Raw genomic sequence first — 23,542 nt, forward strand, 5'->3', positions numbered from 1 at the left:
GGGACAGGTTTCCCTTTCTTTGCTCTTTCTCCCCATGTCTATAGTATAGACATGCTGCAGTTCATGGCCAGGCGATGCAGTGCATCTATATCCCTCCAACACCTCAAAACAGCTCTTGTGCATCCCCTTGTACTGCATGGGGTGCTTATGGGGACCAAAGACATCAGCTCCTGTCTAGCAGGGGTGGTCACTGCCCTTGGACCCTGTTGGGAGTCCATAGCCCCCCCTCTCCCTTGGTACCAGCATCTCCTCAGCAGGAAAACCCCACAGGGATGCAGCACCATTCCCATCTGGTGACCCCACATCAGGGAGATCTTTTCGCAGTGGGTGACCTGAGCAATGGGATGTAGAAGAAGGAATGTGGATGTGGGGGAAACAACCTGCCATTGCCAGGTCTGTGTTAGTTGTTTTGTCTTCCTCCTTGGTTGGCAGGTTCCCAGTCTGGTTGTGCCGCTTCTTGCTCCAGTTTGTGAATGTGCTGCCCTCCTTCCCCCTGCCAGTAAAAGCTGATGGCAGGATGTCACCCAACCCCAGTGCCTGTGAATGGGTGGGTTTGATAGCCAGGAACCTCATTTCTTTCTGCAGTGCTTCAAAAGCCCAGTGCTCGTAAGAACACGAGCAATTCCCAGACCTGGCTGGCCTTGTGCTTTGCAATGTGCAGTCAGAATGGGAATAAGCTTTAGCTGTGCTTCCAAGAACAGGCAAGTTTGGGGAAGGGCGAGTGGTTTTCTTCCCTTGTCTGGGCCCTTCTTTTTTAATCAGCTGTATAAAACTAGAGAAGGGCAGGACTATTTCATTAAAGAACCTGGCTCAAACTTCGGCCTAATGCTTAAACTCAACCCGTTCTCTGGTTCAGTGACGTTCAGCCAGTTTTGGGTGTTACTCCAGTTTTCCCATCACTCCTGCTTTCTAGTTTCCAAGTGAAAATAGTAGCACCCAAATCCCCCTGAGATTCATTGTACTTAGGTGGCAACGTGACTGCTGTAGCATCTCATAAAGACTCAGAGCTCTTCTCCACAGGGGCATCTGGGGACCCAAATTGGGAAGCACAAGGAGCTGTGCTGCTAGGAGTTGTTGAGGCTTGTCTGCCTGCCTGTCTGAAGTGCATAATGCCTCTCTTTAAGCATAAGGGTAGTCCAGGGACACACATTTGCTGGATTAGGGCCGCGGGCTGGGTGCTGTAGCTAAGCAGAGCCCGCTCAGACGCCTCTCCATGCAGTGCCTGCAGCTCTTTTGAAGTTGGTCTGGCACTAATTTGAACCAGGACTCCACAATGCAGAAGCAGCTGAGTTCTTGCTCAGCTGCTGACAGAGGGGCTCTAAACCCTCCTGTCCCCTCTGTGCTGGTTATTTCATGTTGCAGCCCCAGCCCTGCTGCCAGCAGCACGAACCAGGCAACTCGGAAGTCACCTCTGGGAGGCAGCTGAACTTCAGCAATGCATCGCTGCCTCTGCTGCCAAGGGGTTGCTTCTGCAAAGCAGACAGGAGAATGCAGAGAGAGACAGACTGACCAGCAGACTGAGGCGTGAGCACTGTCCGGGCAGGCACAGGCACATAGGATGGGGTGAATCACTCTCCAAGCTGGCAGCAGGGAATTACTGTGCTATAGTCAGACATCAGAGCACAACTCAGCTCCCTACAGGCAGTTTTGCCTCTCCAGCCTTCCCCAACAGCTTGAAGGAGCATCTCCCTGTTCTCATCTAACTACATGGTTGAGTTACACCTGCTGTGATTTGCAATCACATCATGTGCGGTGAATGGGGAAGCTGATATTTAGACCATGGAAGGTTGCATCGGTGCCTCGTGCTTCCCTCTGTCCCTAGTGGAGAGGATGCTCTTACTCATCCAGTGCCTTATATGCAAATTATAGGGAAAACATCCATGGTGTGTTGAGGGGAAGAGGGAGTGCTGACTGGTTCCAGGGAAAGCTGTGGAGGAGATGACAACTTGCAGATCCCCCTTTTGTCTCACAGTACTCAAGGGGTCTGTTCAAATCCTCGCGGTGGACAAGGGGCATGGGTGAGGTTAAGATGAATGCATAAATCTATAGCTCATGGGGAGGTTTATGCTCTTCCTTTCAGAGAGCTTAGCCCTAAGCCCTGCATCACCCTCATTTGTCACTCACATAGAATCATAGAGAATCATAGAATGGTTTCTGTTGGAAGGGACCTTAAAGCTCATCCAGTTCCAACCCCTGCCACCGGCAGGGACACCTTCCACTAGAACAGCTTGCTCCAAGCCCCTGTGTCCAACCTGGCCTTGAACACTGCCAGGGATGGGGCAGCCACAGCTTCTCTGGGCACCCTGTGCCAGCGCCTCAGCACCCTCACAGGGAAGAACTTCTTCCTTATATCTAACCTGAACTTTCCCTGTTTAAGTCTAAACCCATCACCCCTTGTTCTATCACTACAGTCCCTGAGGACTTCTGAACAACCCTCAGTGTTTACATATGCACTGAATGGCACTGCCTGCCATCAGCCCCAGGACTCCCCAGTGCTTACAGCATTCCCTGCTGCAGGTACAGGGCTGACTTCGCAGTGCCCTGGGGGAGAGATGGGGGCTGAATCTTGGCTACCTTAAGCACTATCATCATATTGATGAGATGGAGATTACTTTCAAACCGGGGAGGAGCAACCTTGCTCTATCTAGAGCTTTTTCAAGGAAACACAACCCTTGAGACTGGGAACTGATGATCCTAAAGTAAGGCAGCCAGGCGGATGGGGAAGGTGCTCCCCCAGAAGATGACAGCCAGGTAGCAACTCTCAGCTCAGACAGGAGTGGGACAGAAGCCTCATGTTGGGTCAGTGCATGGAGGTGTGCAAATTGTGTGTGGAGAATTGTGTGCAGTTCTGGTGTCCTCAACATAAAAAGGACATGGAACTGTTGGAACAAGTCAAGAGGAGGCCACGAGGATGCTCAGGGGACTGGAGCACCTCCTGTATGAAGACAGGCTGAGAAAGTTGGGGCTGTTCAGCCTGGAGAAGAGAAGGCTGCGTGGAGACCCCAGAGCAGCCTTCCAGTATCTGAAGGGGGCCTATAGGGATGCTGGGGATGGACTCTTCATTAGGGACTGCAGTGATAGGACAAGGGGTAACGGGTTAAAACTTAAACAGGGGAAGTTCAGGTTGGATATAAGGAAGAAGTTCTTTACTGTGAGGGTGATGAGGCACTGGAATGGGTTGCCCAGGGAGGTTGTGAATGCTCCATCCCTGGCAGTGTTGAAGACCAGATTGGACGAAGCCTTGTGTGACATGGTTTAGTGTGAGGCGTCCCTGCCCATGGCAGGGGGGTTGGAACTGGATGATCTTAAGGTCCTTTCCAACCCTAACTGTTCTGTGATTCTAAACCTTATAGTGCAGAATGAAAGTCTTCAGCAAACAGCATGGGGCCTGCCTGTTCTGTCTTTCATTTATCCAAGGGTCTCTAGACAGCTACTGGGCAGTGTGTAGGTGTGAGCCTACAACTGAGACAACCCCATTCAATATTTGTCCTATATTAGTGATTCTGGGAGGTTTTGTGATTTTTTTGGATTTGTTTTCTTTATGAGCTCCCATATTTTGTCCTATTCAGCATTGAACCCAGTCTTCAGAGCAGTTAGATCCTAATGTTTGGTTTCGAGGAACTTGAGAAAAGCCAATACCACCAGGCAACAATAGCCATGGCAAAGCAATGCAGGGCTGTTTTGGGAGGAGAAGACTGCTTATCCCAAAGGTACCAGATTCAGAGCCAAAAGGAAACTGAAAACCCTTTCAATATTCCTTCTGCTCCTTCCCTGCCTTGTTCATCTTTCTTGGCAGGCAAGCACTGGGGACATACCAGGTCAGAGGTACTAGGTGGCTTTTGGTCCACATGCACTCTTTTAGGGAGAGATACAAGTAGGACATAGCAGAAACCCAGAATTATTTCCTAGCTGCTTGTGACATGCCTACATCTTTACTGCTATGATTTCAAGCAGGGCTTTGCACGATGTCTAGTGTGCTGAAAACCCAAAGATGACCACCCTTGGCTTGAAGACCTTCAGGTGTCAAAGAGAAGAACGAAGTCACTAAGAAACGCTTCCTCAGAGAGAACCAAGATGTTGGAGTAAACAAGAATCATAGAATCACAGAATGATTTGGTTGGAAGGGACCTTAAAGCTCATCCAGTTTCAATCCCCTTTAACAGACAGGGACACCTTCCACTAGACCAGGTTGCTCCAAGCCCTGTCCAACCTGGCCTTGAATCTCCTTTCACATTCAGTAGTGAGGAACCACACAGTTTCATTTTCTCCCCATGGGACAATGGCAGTGCATTTTCTTGCTTTTTCTCTCTCCCTAGATCATGTTCCGGGAGCCAGAAAGTCAGCTGCAATTACAGCAAGTTGCTAGAAGCATTTTTTGTGCCTTCAAATTTTGCTAGTCAGCTCTTTCCTGCTGTTCAAATGAATATGCCACATGAAGAAGGACTTGGGGCATAAACTGTGCCTTTTTACTCTAGCCACAGCTTCTATGTGGCGTTTTCAGAACTGATTTGTTTATGTAAAAGCCAGTTTTGTTAGTGCCCTTTAAATAACATGAAAGAGGAGCAAGCAGCACATGTTGCATTTGTACAGACGATGCTGAGCTCTCCCCAAGTAGCCACAGGGTGTGTGAATTCAGCTAATCAGACAATAAAGCAATATGTGCCCTTGAAAGCAGATGTTTGTATTGGAAAAAGAAAGCTAGTTCAGGGGGAAAAAGCAAGAGGAACAGCAACTTCCACAAACAAATAACACACACGTGGGCGCACACAGCGTTCCCCAGGCTTGCTGTGATGTAAACCTCTCAGCAGCGCTAGAGTTAATGTTTATCAAGCTGTCTGTCCCCAGACCCATGCAGTGATTTACTCCAGCAGGATGTAACCAGCCAGGCACAAAAGGGTTTAAGTGCATCCAGGGCTGAGATGGTTTTGACCCCCAGAGAAGCATCTCCAAGGCACGAAGTGGAAATGGAGCCAGTGACTTGGGTTGTATGCTGGTTGTGGGGCCATCGAAAGCCTATGGACCTACCAGTGCTGTGTGGCACCTTTGGCACTGTCCCCAGGCTGCCTTTCAGGAATAGAAGGAGGTTCTGAGACCTTTCTGCTCCAGGCCTTAGCATTGCTCCTGCTGGATGATCTGCTCAGAAAAATAAGTTTCTTGAAGAGAGGAGCCTTAGGTATGGTCAGGAGGAGCACAATAGAAAGAAGTTATCTTCTCCCCAGTTTCATCCTTCTAAAACCAGGCTTTTCTGTAGGAATTTGCTGTGTCTGTCTCTAACTCTCCAGGGTGGCCAGGTATTCCATGGCTATTTTTATGGCTGTTTTCATAGCTATATTAGCAGCACCAGCAGCTTTGGGCAGGCTCAGCAGAGATTAATGGTGTCCATGGAGGTGAGCACATTCATGCAGTGGTCTCTCCTCTGCACAAAGGGAAGTTGGTCCATGATGTGTCATGGAAAGGCGCTGCCCCAACCATGTTCCAGCCTTCCTTCAGGTTCTGTGGGATCAACCAAATGAGCTTCCTGGGTGGGTTAAATGGACAGATGTGCTTTCATATAGGAACCAGCTCTGATTTATACAAACTCAAGGGAACTGCTAGTATGCTGGACGCAAGGTGATGTACTCATCCTTATCCAGATTGGAAATAGAGATGCTCCAATCAGTTTCTGCACAGTAGAAAACAAATGCAGCTTCCAGAACTATGCCAATGGCTTTTGTCTTATGTGGACTTCTACCACTTGCATTTAAGAGGTGAATGCTGCCCAGTTTTACCAATTGGGATCAATAGGGAAACTGTGGTTAGGTATCTGATCATTGCTAATAAAATCAGTGATGTCACATTCAGCTAAAAAAAAGGGGGTGTTTTCTCCCTCTTTAAATCCTTCTTTATATCTGCAGACTGCAAGAACACTCCTTGAACAGAAATAAGCTTAAAGACTTGGCCCATTCTATATCTCAAATCCAGCTGCTCCATTTTACCCTGTATATCCCAAAACGTGGTTGTTTTCTTAAACGACAGCCTTGTGCTGACTTCTAAACTGCAATGACAGACAGGAGGCAGAAGGCTGCAACAGACAACTTGGGAACAAGTATAATGGCTTCAGCATGTGTTAAGGCACGATCACAGGGACTGGATAAGGTTACTACTGCCAGCCAAGTGCTGGAGGTGTGCTGGCTGGGCTGTGGTGTAAATCTTCCTTGTAGAATACACTGCCCAAAACCTATCTAGGCAACATTTTAGCACTGGTATTTAAGAACGAGTTGAAAGAATGACATGAAGAGCCAGAGCTGGGTTTTAAAAGTCTTTTTAAACATCTGCACTATAGATTTGTTGGGGTTTTCCTTTCTAAAGCATTGTTGCTGTGAAAAGTAAGAGTCAGAGCATGGCAGGGAGAGGCAGCATGAAATGGCCAGTGCAGGAAGCCATAGGGATCTGGGGATGGGCAGGGAGAAAACCCCTGGGCAGGAAGGCAGAAGCTCCCTGTGTTATTTAGCGTAGGAGCAGAGAGGCAGCCCGGTGCTCCTCAAGGCTGGGGTAGCGTGGGGTTCCTCACTGAGACCTTAATAGCTTGGACGAGATGCTACCAGAGCAGAACATTGGCAATGCCGAGATCCTGCAGGCTTCTTTGGAGCCTGAAGGAAACAGCTCTGTGCTGGTGGTGTCTCTGGGTTTTGCTGGCTACGTAGATGTCTTGCAACCTCGTAGGATCACGGGATCTATGCGAAGGAGTCTATCTTTGTGGTTTGCCACACATGTGCTGTGTAAAGGAGACCCAAAGCTGTGTATTTGACATGTCCTACTGGCCATTCCCATGTGGATGCACGAAGCTGACTTTGCTCTGATTATATTTCATACTGCTATAAGGGCAAGGACAGAGTTGTAAGCAGCGAAGAAGGCACCAAGTGGTCCTGTTGGGCTTGTAAGTGTGCAGTGATGCTCACATTACCTCCTTGTCATGGAGATCTTCACAATATGTAACTCAAGGTCTCTTTAGGTTTGATTAGAAACAGACACCCCCAACTTTGCACTGAAACTTTGAGGCCATCTCCAGTTACAGGAAGTCTGGGTATATCCATATGCAGATGTATGCAATTTGTTTCACTTCTGCAGTTAGCATGACTGGTTTTGAGGTCAGGGAGCCTTTTACTACAGAATGAGTTACATCTTGGGATGCTCAGCCCAGGGTGGATGCACGCCATCCCCTCCATACACTGCCCTCCATGCTCCCTGCCTCCTGCCTTCCAGTGACAGCTCATCCCTATTGGTACCCATAGGGGCTGGAGGTAAAGAAGCCCATTTCTGCTCCGTGGCTGAGCGGCAAGGAGGGCTCTGAGCTGGTGGCAGGGATGGGTGGTCGCTTGCTCCTTGGGGCTGATGGCTTGTGACAGCGATAACCATCACTGCTGAAAGCCCAGCTCCCAGCTGCAGTCTGAGCTACACAGTCAATGAAATCAAATCAGAACCAGAGCTTTTCTCTGTGTGTGTGTTTTGCAGACCCTTCTCCAGCTACTTAGGCTGCTTGAGTAGATAGGAAACAGCAGTAGGGTTCCCAAGGAAGGGCCTCAGGTCTTGTGTTTGCTGCTTGTTGGATCGCAGGGGAGCTGGGAGGTAGGGAAAAGCAGCACAAAGGCAGGGGGAGAATGTGCTGAGCTTCTTGACACCATAAATAATAAAAGGAAAAAGGAAGAAAGGAGGAAAAAAAATCCTGGAATACTTTCATTTCTTTATTACTCCATCCCTACTGATGCTCACAGGCAGCAGTCCATTGCTGCAGGCTTTTCTGGAGCTGTTTCATTGTCATTAGGTTTGAAAAGTATAAATATCATGGCCATAGCATATGATTTACCCGGGTTGTGGTGCAGGGCATAGTCCCAGCCTGTTTTGGATGGGCCTGTCCACCTGCATCCCCCAAGAGGGATGGAAGAAGTCAGCCAGTTGAGAAGTGAAGGTGCCAAGAGGAGGCAGAGTGTGTCAATGGCCTGGATACTGGTCCCAGTACCAGGGAACATAAAGCTTGGCCTAATGTTCCCAAGGATCAAAGCAGAGAGAGTGGAAATATACATCGGGTTTTGCTGAGCTTTATGGGGAGCTCTTCAAAAGCCTGAGGGAAGAGTATTAGAGAAAGCAATAAATCTGAAAGCACAGTGGGGTGGCAGTGGCAGACAGCTCCTGCACCTCTGGTGCCTTCATCCCACATCTGCCTTTGGCTCCTTTGTAATAACTGGGCATTCTTTCCACAAGTCCCTTTCATAGCTCATCCTCACAAGCCTAAACCTGGGCCCTCCTTGCCCTCATGCCTGAGGGTGACAGCTACATCTCATCCTCCTGGTTGTATCCCAATCACTCTTTCTACTGCAGGAGTGAGAAAAGGAGAAGGATGCACACACCTTTTCACAGGCCCGCTTATTTGGCTGTGAAGCCATGACAGAGCTGATCTCAGAAGGGCTAAGCCATGAATATGCAGTGAATTAGATGGAAGGATGTTGTAACAAGGGATGACTGATGGAAAGAACGGGTATTTCCAAAGACACAGGCTAAGATGCCTGAACCGGCATTAATGACACCGCTGGGAGGAAGCTCCCAGTGGGAACATCATTAGATGGTGGAGCCACTTCCCAGAAAGACTGATCCTGGGCTGAGAACATTTAAAAATAGGCTAATGTGAAACTGACTGAAAAGGTTCCCCCTTGGCATGCTCTTGGCTTGGTAAGGAGAGCATGAGCAGGGAGTACCACTGCACCCTTTCCTTCCTGGATCTGCAGGAGCTCAGTGTCGTGGCTCGAGGTCAAACCTTGCAGTCAAGGCTTTTGTCCAGGCATGTGGGCAGGTATGGCATGGGCTGTGCAGCACAGGCTGAGTGGACCAGTCCCAGCAGACAAGGCCATTGCCATGGGTCCCATCCAGCATCCTGCTGGTGGGGCAGCACTCCTGTTAATGAAGGGCACAGCACTGGCACTGTGTGCAGGAGGTGGGTAGGAGAGGATGCCCCATCACAGCACCTTTGCCTGCGGATACATATGCTCCATTACAGAAGCTCAAAGGTGGTTTTACTTGTATCTACTAAGCTTTAGAGTGGAACCAGCTCACTGCAGTGGTTGAAATGTCCTCCTCCTGCTTCGCCCTGTTGGTCTTGTATATCATGGCCTATTGGGTATTAATTACTCAGGAAAGCTGGGCAGGAACAGCCTCCCAGGCTGCTGCCAGATTCCTCTCATCTCTCTGTGTGTTTCTGTAGGTGTCTCACACCAGCCTTTTCTATGGCACTAAGTGCCTTTCACAGCCTCTTTGCTGGAAGAAGCTCAAGTCCTCACATGAGGCTGTGGGGTGACTGAGGGGTGCAGAAATGCCTCTGCTGACAAACCCCCACTGCATGGGGATGCATGAGCAGAAAGCAAATCCCACCAAGCACCAAGCATGGCTGCTCTGTGTCCCTGGGTTTCTACCCTGTGTTATTCAGTAGGGGAGCACAGACGGGTTGGGGCCATCCTCTGAGGCCTGAGTTTGGGTCCCTCTGTCCTCAGAGACCTCTCCCATGGCCAGGACCAAGGAATGGAGTATTCCATGTGGTTCACTCCCACTGCGGGTGATAGGAGAGTGAAGCAGGATGTGCGTGCATAGGGTGTACGCACATGAGTGTGCTGGGCTCATCCTTCCACCCAGCTCCTGGAGGGGCAATGAGAACAGGTAGCAGAGCTCACCACAACCTCCCCATGGCGTGCTGGCATCCATGGGCTGGGACCAGCCCCTTTGCCATAACAACCACCTCCTCCCTTAACTGCAGCACATCCTGGTGAGCTCCATCACCCTCAGATGCCAAAGCCAGCAGATTTCCTGCACCTAGGGTAGCTTTTTGCCTCACCTCCCTCCTCTGCCCATGGTGGTGTCACCCTCTCTACCTGCATTCGGTGCCCAAGTGCCACAGCTGCAGCTTTAATGTGTTGAACTAAATAAGGGGTTGATTTACATCTGTTGCCTTCTCTCTTTTCCCCTTCCCCACCCTGCTCAAACCCACCCTTCCCCATCCCAACCCGAATAGGTAAGGAGAGCAATTTGGGAGAGGCCGACCTGCAGCCGAGCTCCGATCCTTCGGGAATGGACAGCAGCTACCTCAGCGTGAAGGAGGCAGGGGTGAAAGTGCCCCAGGACAGGGCCAGCACGGACCTGCCCAGCCCCATGGACAAGGCTGACTCGGAGAGCAACAAGGGCAAGAAGCGGAGGAACCGCACCACCTTCACCAGCTACCAGCTGGAGGAGCTGGAGAAGGTCTTCCAGAAGACCCATTATCCAGATGTCTATGCCAGGGAGCAGCTGGCCATGAGGACAGACCTCACCGAGGCTCGTGTACAGGTAATGGGGAATGGGGGGATGCTGGGCAAAGGGAGGGAGAATGGAACCATGAGCCTTGCTTGTCCCTGCAACCTCATCACAGCCTGCAGGCAGACAAGCCCTATCCAGAGCCCTGACACAGCCTCTCCAGCTGCGGATGGGGATGGTACATCCATGTCTGACACTAGTGTCAGCACCTTTATTTGGGTTGGGGGCTACCGTGTTCATAGAGATGCCTCTTGTCATTGAGCTAATGGGAACGGTAAAACCTCAGTCACCCTAAACAAAGCTATTACAAGATACGGAAGATCTTAAGGTCCTTTCCAACCCTAACTGTTCTATGATTCTATGAGTCTATACTTTCTTCAGGAGGTTCAGCAGAGGACACAGGTTTGTTAGTCTGAGGGGGACCAAGGTTTCCTGTGTTATGGGCTCTTTCTGGCTAGATGGGGATGCAGAGGTGACCAGAATGTTCCATATCAGAGAGCAGCAAGTGATACAGGAGAGGGAGCTCTTGCCTGCTTGGCTACACAGGCACTGAGACTGCACAACACTTGGTGATCTGAAGCATAAAGATGCTCCCACCAGCTTGGGATGAACAGGAGTCAAAGAGCCACACTGTGGTCTCAAGCACTTCCATCACACAGGTCCCAGCTCCCATGAACTAGAACCCCACACTAACCTGGGGAGCCAAACTCCACATTGAGAGTCAATGGTTCCCTGAGTGCTGCTCTTTCCTCCGAGTCAGGGTTAAACTGAAGGCCTGGCAGAGCTCAGAAGCATGTGCAAGAAGGAGCACCATCACTTGGAGCATCCGCAGCTCACTCCGTGATGGCCATCAGAGCTCCCACTGAAGCTTAGGCTCTCATATCCAGTCTATTTAGTCCTGTGACTTCTGTCTGCAGTCATTTATCAGCTCACAGCCCCAGAACCTTCATTAGCATCAAGAACAGCTGGCCTGTGCACACATGTGGTTGTGTCTTATACCAGGAAGACTCCCAGCCTGGTTTCCCCTCTGCCCCTACCTTTACCAGTAGTTGCAAACAGCCAAAGCAGTCGAGCCAGCATCTTGCTTAAGTCCCTTTTAGTCTGTACAGTTTACTTGGAAGTAGCTGCAGGATTTTTCCTGTCTGATTCCTGGTTTGCAAGGCTGGTGTCCTCTTCTTCCCCACAGCAGCTTCTCTTCAGGCTGGACTCAGCTGTGTTTCAATAGAAAGCATCACAATTCCTATTAGTCCCACGCTTGGCGTGCTGGGCACTGTGGGATGGGCAGGGAAGGGCAGTGCTACAAACATCAGCTCTCTTCTTCTCCCCCTGGATGCAGGCTGTGATTTCCCATGGACACATCACAAGTGCTGATGGGGTCCCCCGGGAGGCCAGGCGCAGCATTGGATTACCGGCCGCGCAGGGCATGAAATTCCTTTTGCTTAGGAATGAGAATGAGGTGCTGGAGGGTGGCAAGCTCCTCCTGCCTGCCTCAGAGCCAGCTAACGCATCCCAGCCAGCGCGCAGGGCTGGCTAAGAGAGGCAGGATGCAATCCACACGTTCCTTCCATATAACCCGTTATCCTAGGGGGTTTATTCCCCACTTTACCACTGGATAACACTGCGGCCAAGGGGAGAAGCGCCTCCGCAGAGGAAATCAGGCACAGCCTGGGGTTGGAGGTTGGAGATTTCACTCTGCTCTGAGATAAGCACCCCCAGAAGCCCAAGAACAGCCTCTTGCAGCCTCTGACATCCACCTCACGCTTGGGATGGTGATGACAGGGCTCATGTAATGGAGCAGCTGAAGAGCTTGTCCGAGTGGCCTGGCCTCTTATAAGCACTTACCCCAGGGTGAGAGGGGTGAGAACCTGCATTTCAATCGTTCCCCCATCTGCACCAAGCAGGACCTGTTCCCTTGTGCTGCGGGCTGACACCCAGCCACTGCCTTGTGTTGAAGGGCTGCTGTGCCCCCAGGAGAAACGGGTCACAGCCTGGGGTGGCACACGGTCTGCTGCTGATGGAGAGGGAAGCTTTTGGTGTTGGGGACTCAGTGAATCACCTCAGTGCCTGTTTTCAGCTCTGGGTTGTGTTATAGCTTGTTTAGGGCTGGCTTTGGCCTCCCACCCCTTTGGGCAGCACTGCAGCTCACAGCCAGAGATGGAGCGTGGGGCAGCAGGAGACGGATGGCAAAGCAAATTCCCACTGCAAGGACCAAGAACCCAACCAGGGCCAAGGCAGAGGGTGCAAGTCACAAATAAACCACCAGCCCCTTGCTTTTTACCTCCTACAAGCCAAATAGCCACTTATGTACTCAGCTAGCAGGGACTCTGACTGCTGGGGGGTGTCTGGGCTCACACTGCAGCCCCATGGGCTTTGAGGGGAGCTCAACTGTCCCTCTCCCAGCGGAAGGAATTGTCCTCAGAGGAATGGTGAGTGTCCCAGGAGGCCAGGTTCAGCAAAGCAGAGCAGTGAGACAAGGCACCATCAGGTCTGAGGTGTGATGCTCCCTCCCATGGCTGAGCCAGCTCTGGCTGGAGGTCATCCATCCCCTTTGGCCAGGCTCAGCTCCCTGGGGAGCACAACCAGCCTCAGCACTGCAGGAGGAGCAGATGTGGAGCCAAGGGAGGGAAGTGGCAGCTCTGGTTTGTTCCATCCCTTTCCCAAGCTCATGCTTCATTAGTGAAATAGCTGCTGGAGATCCCTATGCCTGGAGAAGCGCTCATGCCAGCGCCGGTGGCATTCTGCAGCCTGGCTCCATTGCTCTCTCTGCCTCAGTTTCCAACCTTTGCTGTTAGTGTCTGACAATATCAAAGCAAATTCCCACTGTGATGCAATGCAATATTTCCCTTCCTGCCTCCCACAACCCAGCCCCTTATTGCCAAGTGATATTAAGCTACTGCGCATCCCTGTTTTTAGAAGTGGGAGCCATGCGTAAGCCATCCCATGTATCCCATTTTTTCCTCCTCCTTTTCTATGTCCGGGGCTGCAGAAAGAGCTCCTACTTGGTACCAGCAACAAGCTTCTTCCAGCCCATCCACGCTGCTGCAGATGGTTTGAGACATGGTACACACATGGCTCCTTGCATGCACACACACATGCGCATCACAAGCCTGGCCCTGGCTGCTCATCTCTCTTGTGCTCTAACTATTAGGCTGAGAAAGTTGGGGCTGTTCAGCCTGGAGAAGAGAAGGCTGCGTGGAGACCTCAGAGCAGCCTTCCAGGGTCTTAAGGGGAGCTATAGGGATGCTGGGGAGGGACTCTTCATTAGGGACTGTAGTGATAGGACAAGGGGTAATGGGTTCAAACTTAAACAGGGGAAGTTTAGATTGGATATAAGGAAGAAGTTCTTTACTGTGAGGGTGCTGAGGCACTGGAATGGGTTGCCCAGGGAAGTTGTGAATGCTCCATCCCTGTCAGTGTTCAAGGCCAAGTTGGACAGAGCCTTGGGTGACATGGTTTAGTGTGAGGTGTCCTTGCCCATGGCAGGGGGTTGGAACTGGATGATCTTCAGGTCCTTTCCAACCCAAACTATTGTGTGATTCTATCCCTGCCTGCTGGCCTGCCCTGTGGCAGAAGAGGAGAAGGGGTTGGAAGGAGGATTCGCAGCCAGGGAATGTAACCCCTCATCCAGCTCCCCTCGGAGCCAGCCTTGTGATGATGGCTGGGACCGCTAATGAAATGTTTTCGGCGGTGACCCTGTGATGCTTGAAAGTGAGAGGGAAATGTCAAACTCTGCTGTAGCAAAATCACCGCCTTGGAGGGGAAAAAAAAGGGCAACAAAAAAAGAAAAGCAAAGCAAGAAGTAATATATCTTGATCCCTTTTCCCCCATAAAACCCTGGGAGGCTGGTGGAAGGAGCGGAAAGACTGAGCTAAGCCTGCAGGAAATTAAACATGAAATGAAAACAAGGTCGAGTTATTCAATTCTCTCATCCCAGGCTCCAATTTCCCATTCCAGGCCACTGATAAAATGGTGTCCAGTTTCAGCTCTCAAGGATGAATTCTGGCTCTGTTCTTGCAGCCTGGAAAGCAAAGGGGCTGGTGGACATCTCCAGGATGAGGAGAGACAGACTGGCCTTTCGCAGAGGGATGGGGTCCTGGAGATGGAGGGAGATGGAGCAGAGGGATGAGGGCAGCAGGGATGGAGGACAGGGATGGGGAGAATAGATGTGGTGAGGCTGCCAGAGTCTTAAGTGCAGCGAGGCATTGTCTGCATCAGGGCAGTGATGCAGCAAGTGGGGCTTCAGCACAGGGTGAGATCCTGGCTAGATCCAGCTCCATGGATGCCCCCAGCCCATCACTAGATGTGCAAGGACCATCCTCACCCTCCACCACTGCACTAGGGTGGATAAGAGAGGGGAAATCACCTTTTCGTTTAGCTGGGAGGAAGAACAAACTCAGGGATGCAGCTCCAACTATCCAGAGGGGCCTTGGTGAGGTACCAGCCTGGCCCATCCATCCATACCCAGTGTGGCACTCATGGGGCTTGGTGCCAGCGTAGCGGCAGCAAGACAGCGAGCTGGAGCCTCCTGCTTTCTTTGTCTGAGGCCATTTGCAGCCTCCTCACCCCCTACAGCACATCAGCTGTGTGTGCATATGGCTTTAGGTACCAGCATATGGCTGAATGTTTATGGAGACATGAAACATTTTGTGTTCTGTGGATTTTTATAGGGCTGATTTGGTACGTCAGGGCTTATCAAAGCATTGTCTGCAGGAGCCAGATTCATGACATTACCCTCCACTCCCACTCTAATTGATAACACCGAGATGCAGCCCACAGCCACTGCCTATTCCACAGAGTACCCCATCCTGATCCCAAAGGACACGCTGCATCTACTGCTGCAACCTCCACTGTCACATTCCCCTTCTATAGCATCCTCCCTCGATGGAAAGTGACAGGCAATAAAGGGATAAAGGTCTTCTGTTAGGTTTAGATTTGCTTTTTAAAAGCAAATTGACTGAGGGAACACTTGGGATGAGGTGGTTTTCTGATGACAACTTCAGCATCACACATTGCCCTGCCTGCCCTGTTTCTCCTGGAGCACTTCGGTCTAGGGAATCCCTACAGCAACGTACCAAGCAGCCAGAAAGACCTGGACCAGAGGGAGAAGGAGAACATTAAGTAGTGGTCCAAGCCTTGTCACAAGTGTTTGGGAGCAGTAGCTCACTGCCAGCCCTCAAGTGTCTGCAGTGCCCCTGGCACCAGCACTTGTTTGTTCAGCCTGGAGGAAGACCTTATAACAAGCTTCCAATACATAAGGGGGCCTTATAGGAAATCTGGAGAGGAGCTTTTTACAAGGACCTGTGGGGACAGGACAAGGGGAGTGGATTTAAACTGATGGAGGGGAGATTTAGGTTGGATATAAGGAAGAAGTTCTTCCCTGTGAGGGTGCTGAGGTGCTGGCACAGGGTGCCCAGAGAAGCTGTGGCTGCCCCATCCCTGGCAGTGTTCAAGTCCAGGTTGGACACAGGGGCTTGGAGCAAGCTGCTCTAGTGGAAGGTGTCCCTGCCTGTGGCAGGGGTTGGAACTGGGTGAGCTTTAAGGTCCCTTCCAACCCAAACCAGTCTAGGGTTCTGTGACTCCTTTCCAGCCTGATCTGATGCTTTGCCACAGCCTCGCAGCCCCCCAGCCACATGGGGTTTGCAATTTGGGAATTGCCAGTTTAAACCACTTCATTCTCCCGGTGCCAGTTCAAACCAATGCACCTATGAGAAGAAAAGCCTGCACTTTGGACCCCACTCCACCTTGGAAAGCATCCCCATGGCTGCTTTGCCACTGTGGGGGGATCCAAGCACGCAAACCCCACGCTGATGGCTTGGAGGTCACACCGCAGAGCCAGGCACTGCTGCAGGACCCTGTGCTGGGGAGCCCCGCTCCGATGGGATGCTCCATGCACGGCGGTGCAGGTGTGTGGGCAAAGCACGCAGGCACGGCCGCATATGCCTGGCACATGTTCACGGCGGCCGGCGCTGCGCTCCCTACCTGCTCCGCACCCCCCTGTGCACAGCAGGGCCTCCTCCGCCCGAGGAGGAACCGGGTCACCCCCGCTAGCTTTGAATGTGCAGATCAAAGAGGCATCATGTGGGCCAGCCCTGGGACTGGCCTGCAGCTGGGCTGCAGCGGCCGTGCCAAGAAGGGAAGCAGACGGATGCCTGGGGCATCAAACCCGCTCCAGTCGGATGCTCCTCGTGCGCAGCGTGTGCTCCGATGGGATGACGTTAGGAGCTTTCTCGTGGTGCTTTTTGTACCCGCTGTAAATCCTTGCGGGGTTTTGGATTCAGGGGTCGGGGGGTTAATACTGGGTTGCTGCTTTGGGTATGGTTAGACTGGTTGGCTTGGGGACGGCCCACGCCAGTGGCATTATGTGGCATAGCACTAAGCCCTACACCATCCACCCCTGCACCATCCAACCTTACACCATCCACCCCATACCATCCTTCCCTACACCATCCATCCCTACAACATCCAACCCTATACCATCCACCCCTATACCATCCGTCCCTACACCATCCACTCTACGCCATCCATCCTTACACCATCCACCCCTACACCATCCATCCCTACAACATCCACCCCTATATCATCCGTCCCTACACCATCCACTCCACACCATCCATCCTTACACCATCCACTCCACACCATCCGTCCCTACACCATCCACCCCTATACCATCTGTCCCTACACCATCCGTCCCTACACCATCCACTCCACACCATCCATCCCTACACCATCCACCCCTATACCATCTGTCCCTACACCATCCGTCCCTACACCATCCACTCCACACCATCCATCCCTACACTATCCATTCTATGATCCACATCGGGAGGACATCGCAGTATCCCCCCTCCCTGCACTGAGCAGACCACAGACCCTCAGTTACCCACTCGCACCATGGGTCTGGCAGCAGTGAGGAGCTGTGAGAGACCAGCACAAGACTGAGGAAGGGCAAACTGAAGCAGGAGAGGCTGAAACAGCTCCTCCAGCACAAGAAAGTCAGCTCAGACCAGAAACCATGGATCCTCAGGCTTTTTTCTCCCTGTAACAGCTTTTAGCTGCATTGATGCAGGCTGCTAATACCAGTGCTCTTTTACCCCCTAAAGCCAGCTTGCTGCCCCACTGCCCTCCTAAGTCTACCCATTATCCTCCATGAGCTTCCCCAGCTGCCCTCCAAGCAGCAGAGCTGCCCCATGGCCAGGCACAGGCAGGACCAATCTGTTCATTAGTGATCCCCCCCCTCATCACCGTGTAAAACTCGAAGCAGAACCGAGCAGCTTTGGGGCTGCTCCTGTCATGCACTGGCGTGACCTGCACAACCCAGCCGCTGGTGATCGCCTGCATCCCTCAGTGCCTTCAAAGCGGCTCTTGATTGATGCGTTTCCCTGACTCACAAGCTTCAAGAGGCTTTGAAGACACTGGGCCCGGCTCTGATCTCTCTTAGGCTTGATGCAAATCAGGAGCAATGGTGCTGACAACAGTGCAATCATCCACACTGATGTCAAGCCAGTAAAAATAAGAGGAGAAGCAGGGTTTGGGTCCTTCCTCTGCCTTGAAGGGATCTGAGCAGCGCTGTGAAGCAGAGAGAGCTGCAAGCCCTGCAAAGCAAACTCAGGGTAAAGCTAAGGACACGCAATGCTATAGAAGGGCACTCGTCCTGCAGCTAAGGAGAGGAGGGGTGTTGTGCTGTGCATCTGGGTTTTCACAGTTAAGAAAATGAGGACTTCAATGAGAAATGCAAGCTCCCAGCCAATGGCACTCTCACAGCCAGGATCAGGCTTAAGGAAAGCCCAGGTGCTGCTGGGTTCAGGCACACATGGATGTGTTCCCACTTCTCATCTGAAACTGGCTGATGGCACAAGGGCTGTACCTGGGTAACACTGATTTAGGGGTGTGAGGAGCGTGGGCTGCACCAGGCTGTGGGGGGCAAGAGCTGTGGATGCAATGGAGCACCTCCCATATGGAGACAGGATGAAAAAGCTGGGGCTGTTCAGCCTGGAGAAGAGAAGGCTGCGTGGAGACCTTGTAGCAGCCTTCCAGTATCTGAAGGGGGCTACAAGGATGCTGGGGAGGGACTCTTCATTAGGAACTGTAGTGACAGGACAAGGGGTAATGGGTTCAAACTTAAACAGGGGAAGTTTAGGTTAGATATGAGGAAGAAGTTCTTCCCTGTGAGGGTGCTGAGGCACTGGCACAGGGTGCCCAGAGAAGCTGTGGCTGCCCCATCCCTGGCAGTGTTCAAGGCCAGGTTGGACACAGGGTCTCAGAGCAAGCTGCTCTAGTGGAAGGTGTCCCTGCCCATGGCAGGGGTTGGAACTGGATGAGCTTTAAGGTCCCTTCCAACCCAAACCATTGCATGATTCCATGTGTCCAGAGAGGCAGAAGATGGGCATCACCTGTCGCCTGGGGTGCTCAGACCCCCCAGAGTTACCCAGCACGGCTCTTGTGCCATGCACACCCCCTCTCTGTGATGCTCTGCCTGCTCCCGGGGGCTCCCCATCCGCCACCAGCATCTCCCCTGTTCACAGCCCCCTGTTGCCCTCTCCCCAGGTCTGGTTCCAGAACAGAAGAGCCAAGTGGCGCAAGCGGGAGCGCTTTGGTCAGATGCAGCAGGTCCGGACCCACTTCTCCACTGCCTACGAGCTGCCCCTGCTCACCCGTGCTGAGAACTACGCCCAGGTGAGCACATCCCCCTGCCCTGCTCCTGCTGTCCTGGTACCTCTGATCACAGGTACCCCCAGGTGATGCTTCGCTGCTCGGGTTCATCCATCTGCAGGGGCTGGGGCGGTATTGCCAAGCACTGAAGGAGTTACACAGCTGGGTGTCCTGCTTTTCTCTTTCAAGCAGGCACCAAAACCATCCCTGCTTGACATGCAGCCACCCTTTGGGCACAGGTCACCCTGCTCGGCATGTCCTATTAGGGGGAGATTTAGGTTGGATATGAGGAAGAAGCTCTCCCCTGTGAGGGTGCTGAGGTGCTGGCACAGGGTGCCCAGAGAAGCTGTGGCTGCCCCATCCCTGGCAGTGTTCAAGGCCAGGTTGGACACAGGGACTTGGAGCAAGCTGCTCTAGCGGAAGGTGTCCCTGCCCGTGGCAAGGGGTGGGAACTGGATGAGCTTTAAGGTCCTTTCCAACCCAAACTAGCCTGGGATTCTATGAAGACATTGCCCTTCCATCACGTGTGCCCATTAATATCCTACTGGTTTGGAAAGGTCCAAAAGACTATTTCACACCTAAAGCCCAGCAGTTCCCAGCAATGATTCCCATCTCCATGCCTGGTTTCCATGCCCCCTCTTAAGGCCGGTGGACAAAGCATTTTCCCGTGGTAAATCTCCACAGCTGTCTCACAGCAACACGCTGTGGTACCCACACTGCTCTTGATGACGTCTGGGGATGCTTCCCAAGGGATTTGTGGGTCTGTGCTCCAAAGGAAGGGTGGGAGCAGCCTTGCTGGGGTATCCGCGGCTGCTCCCAGAGCCTGCTGAAACCATTCCTGCTGACCCAGGAGGCAAGGGCCGCCTTAGCTTCCTGCCCTGGGGAACCTGCCACCACAGCAGCCTCCTAAGCGTTGAGCCGGGCCCCATTTCACAACGCTGCCTTCAGATGATGCCAGGGCATCGTCAGGGTGTTCATTAGCTCGAGGGCTATGCTGTGCCCCACAGAGCATTCCCTTCATCCTGCTGACTCCTCTTCCCATCACCCGGAACCCCCTCGAGGATGCTCTGAACCCGACTTGTCCTCACAGATCCACTTGGAGCCCTTCCTCCCCCAACACCCTGGCTCCCAGCTACTCCAGCACCACACCAAGAGCATTTGACCTCTCTCCTGCTTGGCATCCCACTCCCAGCTGAACAAGAAGCCCTTATGAAACAGCTGAGAGGTGCCAAAGCAGCTTTTCAAGCAGGGGACACTCTCAGCCGCCTTCTCAACGTGCCCTTTGTAACTTACACTGGCTCCCTCCCTCCTTAGTGCCCTCCTCTCCCTGCCCTGGGGATCAGAGAATGAAAAGCAAGTTGCAGGAGGAAGGAGATCAGAGAGGGCCCAAGGGTGAGCAGTGGCACGAGGGGCCCTTTGCTCTCTCCAGATGCTTGCCTCCTCCCTGCTTTCATCCCCTGTGCCCATGTACCCCCAGCACACACCTATTCCTGCCGGTGGATCCTGAGCCCCCTCCTGCACCATCATTTAATGAGTGATGCTGAAGGAACCCAGATGCCGCTCAATTGCTTCCTCAATGGGCAACGAGCATCACTGGGAGAGGGGGAAGTGCCGGTGCTGGGGGTTGTGGGCAGCTCAGCTCTGTGTGATGTAAAAAGCCCCAGTTTAGGCAAAGCTGCCCTGTGATGGGGTAGGAGGGTGGATTGGCAGCCTCACAGCGCCCCTTTCTGCCTGCTCCCTGTAGTGGGTAGGCCCAGGGAAACATGATGGAAACACCAGATTTTCTATGGAGAGAGCATCCCTGCTCCAAAGAGTGCTGATGGAGTAAAGGAATAAAAGAAATGGCTGAGGGGGAAAAGATATCATTAGAATAGGATAGAATAGGATAGGATAGGATAGGATAGAAGACATTTAAGATCTTCAAGTCCAACCGCTCCCCAGCACTGCCAAGGCCACCACTAACCCATGGCACTGAGGCCTCATCTCCACGGTGTGTGAACACTTGCAGGGACGGTGACTGCAGCCCTGCCCTGGGCAGCCTGTTCCAATGCCTGAGCACCCTCTGGGGCAGGAATTGTTCCTCAGCTCCATCTAAACCTGCCCTGGTGCAGCTTGAGGCCGTTTCCTCTTGTCCCATCCCTTGTTCCTTGGGAGCAGAGCCCAGCCCCTCCTGGCTCCATCCTCCTGTCAGGCAGTTGTAGGCAGCCATCAGGTCCCCCCTGAGCCTTCTCTTCTCCACACTGAACCCCCCAGGTCCCTCAGCCCTTCCCCATCACACCTGTGCTCCAGAGACTGTGTCAGAGGAGGGCGCATTCCTGCTCACTGTGGGTTGTTCTCCCACCCTCCCTGCCCTTGTCCACACTGACACAGATTTTGGATGGGCTGCAGATCAGATGCACCACATCCCATCCCACCGCCGCTCCCCATGCACAGCGCTGCCCTGTGGGATGCTCTATGACACCTCTGATGCTTCTTCTCCCATCCCCAGATCCAAAACCCCTCCTGGATCGGCAACAACGGAGCCGCCTCCCCGGTGCCCGCCTGCGTGGTCCCCTGCGAGACGGTGCCCTCCTGCATGTCCCCCCATGCTCATCCCCACGCGTCCGGCGGCGTCTCCGAGTTCCTCGGGCCCGGCAGCCACGTGGGACAGACTCACATGGGCGGCCTCTTCGGCACGGCCGGCATGAGCCCCGGCCTCAATGGCTACGAGCTGAACAGCGAGCCGGACCGCAAGACCTCCAGCATCGCTGCCCTGAGGATGAAGGCGAAGGAGCACAGCGCCGCGATCTCCTGGGCGACATGACAGCCCAGCGCCGCACCGGGCACGTGGGGACAGCCGAGTACATCCACCCGCTTGGACTCCAGACACCAGTTGCCTCCTCGGGGATTGGAATGCAAGCACTTTTAGCTACCCTTATAGGCATATAAAGTACCTATGTTAACGTAAGTGGAGTGTTCCCAGCATGAACACGGCGGCTCCCGGCCCCCTGGGATTCAGGCGCGTGGAGCATCGCCAGTGAGATCCGGGTTGGGATGCGTCCCTTCTCACCTCCCCGATAACCTGGGCATTTTTGTTCTCCCTGCTCCTTTCTCTGACACCAGATCTGCCTTTCCAAAGAGGAGGAGCTCGCTGGCATGTCAGCAGCTTCTCCCATCCCACATACACACCCAGACACATCTTCTCCTCCTGTTGTTGGCAGCCTTGTTCAGATCTGTCCTGCCTTGGGCAGGGGACTGCATGGGGACTCTGGCACCAGCAAAGAGACACTTCTGCTCCCATCCTTTTAGCGGGAGCCACAACTGGGAACAGGGCTGGGAAGATGCTAAAGGCTACAAAGAAGGCAAATCAGCCCACCTTCTTCCTTGCTTCCTTTCCATCCACAGCACAGAGCTACTGAGCTAGCTATAGGGCCATATAGAGCTATAGAGGCCTGTGAAGGGGGTGCCTCTCTTCCCAACACAGCACCGTGGTACCACACTGAGAGCCTTTGCCTCTAGTTGCCCACCCCAGCACACAACAGCTTCCCAGCACAGCTCACTGCCCCAGGGACCAACTGGGGTTTGCTTTGCCATGGTCACGGTCAGTGCAGAGGCTCACACAGATGGTGGGGTAGGAAAATGCTTTCCCTGGGTCGGGAATTGTGATCCTCAAGGGGAGGGGAGCACAGCTGCTGAGTGAACGCGCAGCTCCCCAGTGAGACCGCTCCAAGGAGCACACACAGAGCCACGGGTGCGAGGCCATCGCGTTCCTCGTGTCCTGGGGTCAGACACAAGCAGTGACAGCCCCTCCTGCAGCCCTTCACCCCTGCTGCACACAGACACACAGGGAATGGGGAATGGCACAGGGAGCAGGTTGGGAAGGGACCCAAGGCTGGATCCGCTCCATCTGCAGCCACTTGGATCCTCTCAGCCATGCAGAGGGAGCAGGAGGCAGCAGAACTTGCCTGGTTTGAGCCAATGTGCATCCCCACTTCTGGTAAGATCCCCTTTGCTCCCAAAGCTTTCTGATGATTTTGTAGTGCTAGGAATGACTTTGGAGCATCCTTTTCCCCACTGAACCCTCACCAAGGAGAAGCTGAGGATCAGCTGAGCACCCACACAGCGTGGCTATACAGGCTGAGCTTGAGTGAATCTGAGATTCACAAGGGAAATACAGGATTTTACTCCCATGAAAACCTGTGCATCAGCCTGCCCTATCTCCTCATGCTCAGTGTTAGGGGATCTTGTAGCTCAAGGCCCAGGAATATTTAGTGGTGTTGGAAAAGGCTCCAAATAAGCTGCAACCAAATGGTTTCAGGTTAATATACAAGCATTTCTAGACTGCCACACGCTACCTAAATGGCACACCATTGCTAGATCAGATGTAACATGTATTTATTGGCATAAGACCAGGAGTCCTGTCTCTTTTCTCGCCTCTGAAGTGCCAAGAGATGCCTACCTTGGTACTCACAGGGCATCACAGTTAACCACACCATGTGTACAACCAGGGCATCTCCCATCACAAGCAGCCAGGACTTAACGTCCCAGGCTGAACATTCATCTGAGCCATTGGACATAATGGTTTAGGTGCTAGAAGGGATGC

At 52.8% G+C, this 23,542-nt stretch overlaps 1 protein-coding gene across 2 annotated transcripts in view; it reads left to right on the top strand.

The window, feature by feature from the left end:
* ALX4 (ALX homeobox 4) overlaps positions 1-22,578 on the top strand; it is a 40,832-nt gene extending 18,254 nt beyond the window's left edge. For both annotated transcript variants that reach the window (XM_057408724.1, XM_057408725.1), the window contains exons 2-4: positions 10,034-10,344; positions 18,856-18,984; positions 21,449-22,578. In XM_057408724.1, coding sequence (XP_057264707.1) covers positions 10,034-10,344; positions 18,856-18,984; positions 21,449-21,763 — 755 coding nt within the window. In that variant the 3' untranslated portion in view covers positions 21,764-22,578. The remainder of the gene's footprint in view (positions 1-10,033; positions 10,345-18,855; positions 18,985-21,448) is intronic.
* The last annotated feature ends 964 nt before the right edge of the window (positions 22,579-23,542 follow it).

Source organism: Pezoporus wallicus, unplaced genomic scaffold (genome assembly GCF_028554395.1).
Source record: "Pezoporus wallicus isolate ANWC-B61680 ecotype Strahan unplaced genomic scaffold, APGP_CSIRO_Pwel_v1 contig_6382, whole genome shotgun sequence".
In the NCBI taxonomy this organism is placed as follows: Eukaryota; Metazoa; Chordata; class Aves; order Psittaciformes; family Psittacidae; genus Pezoporus; species Pezoporus wallicus.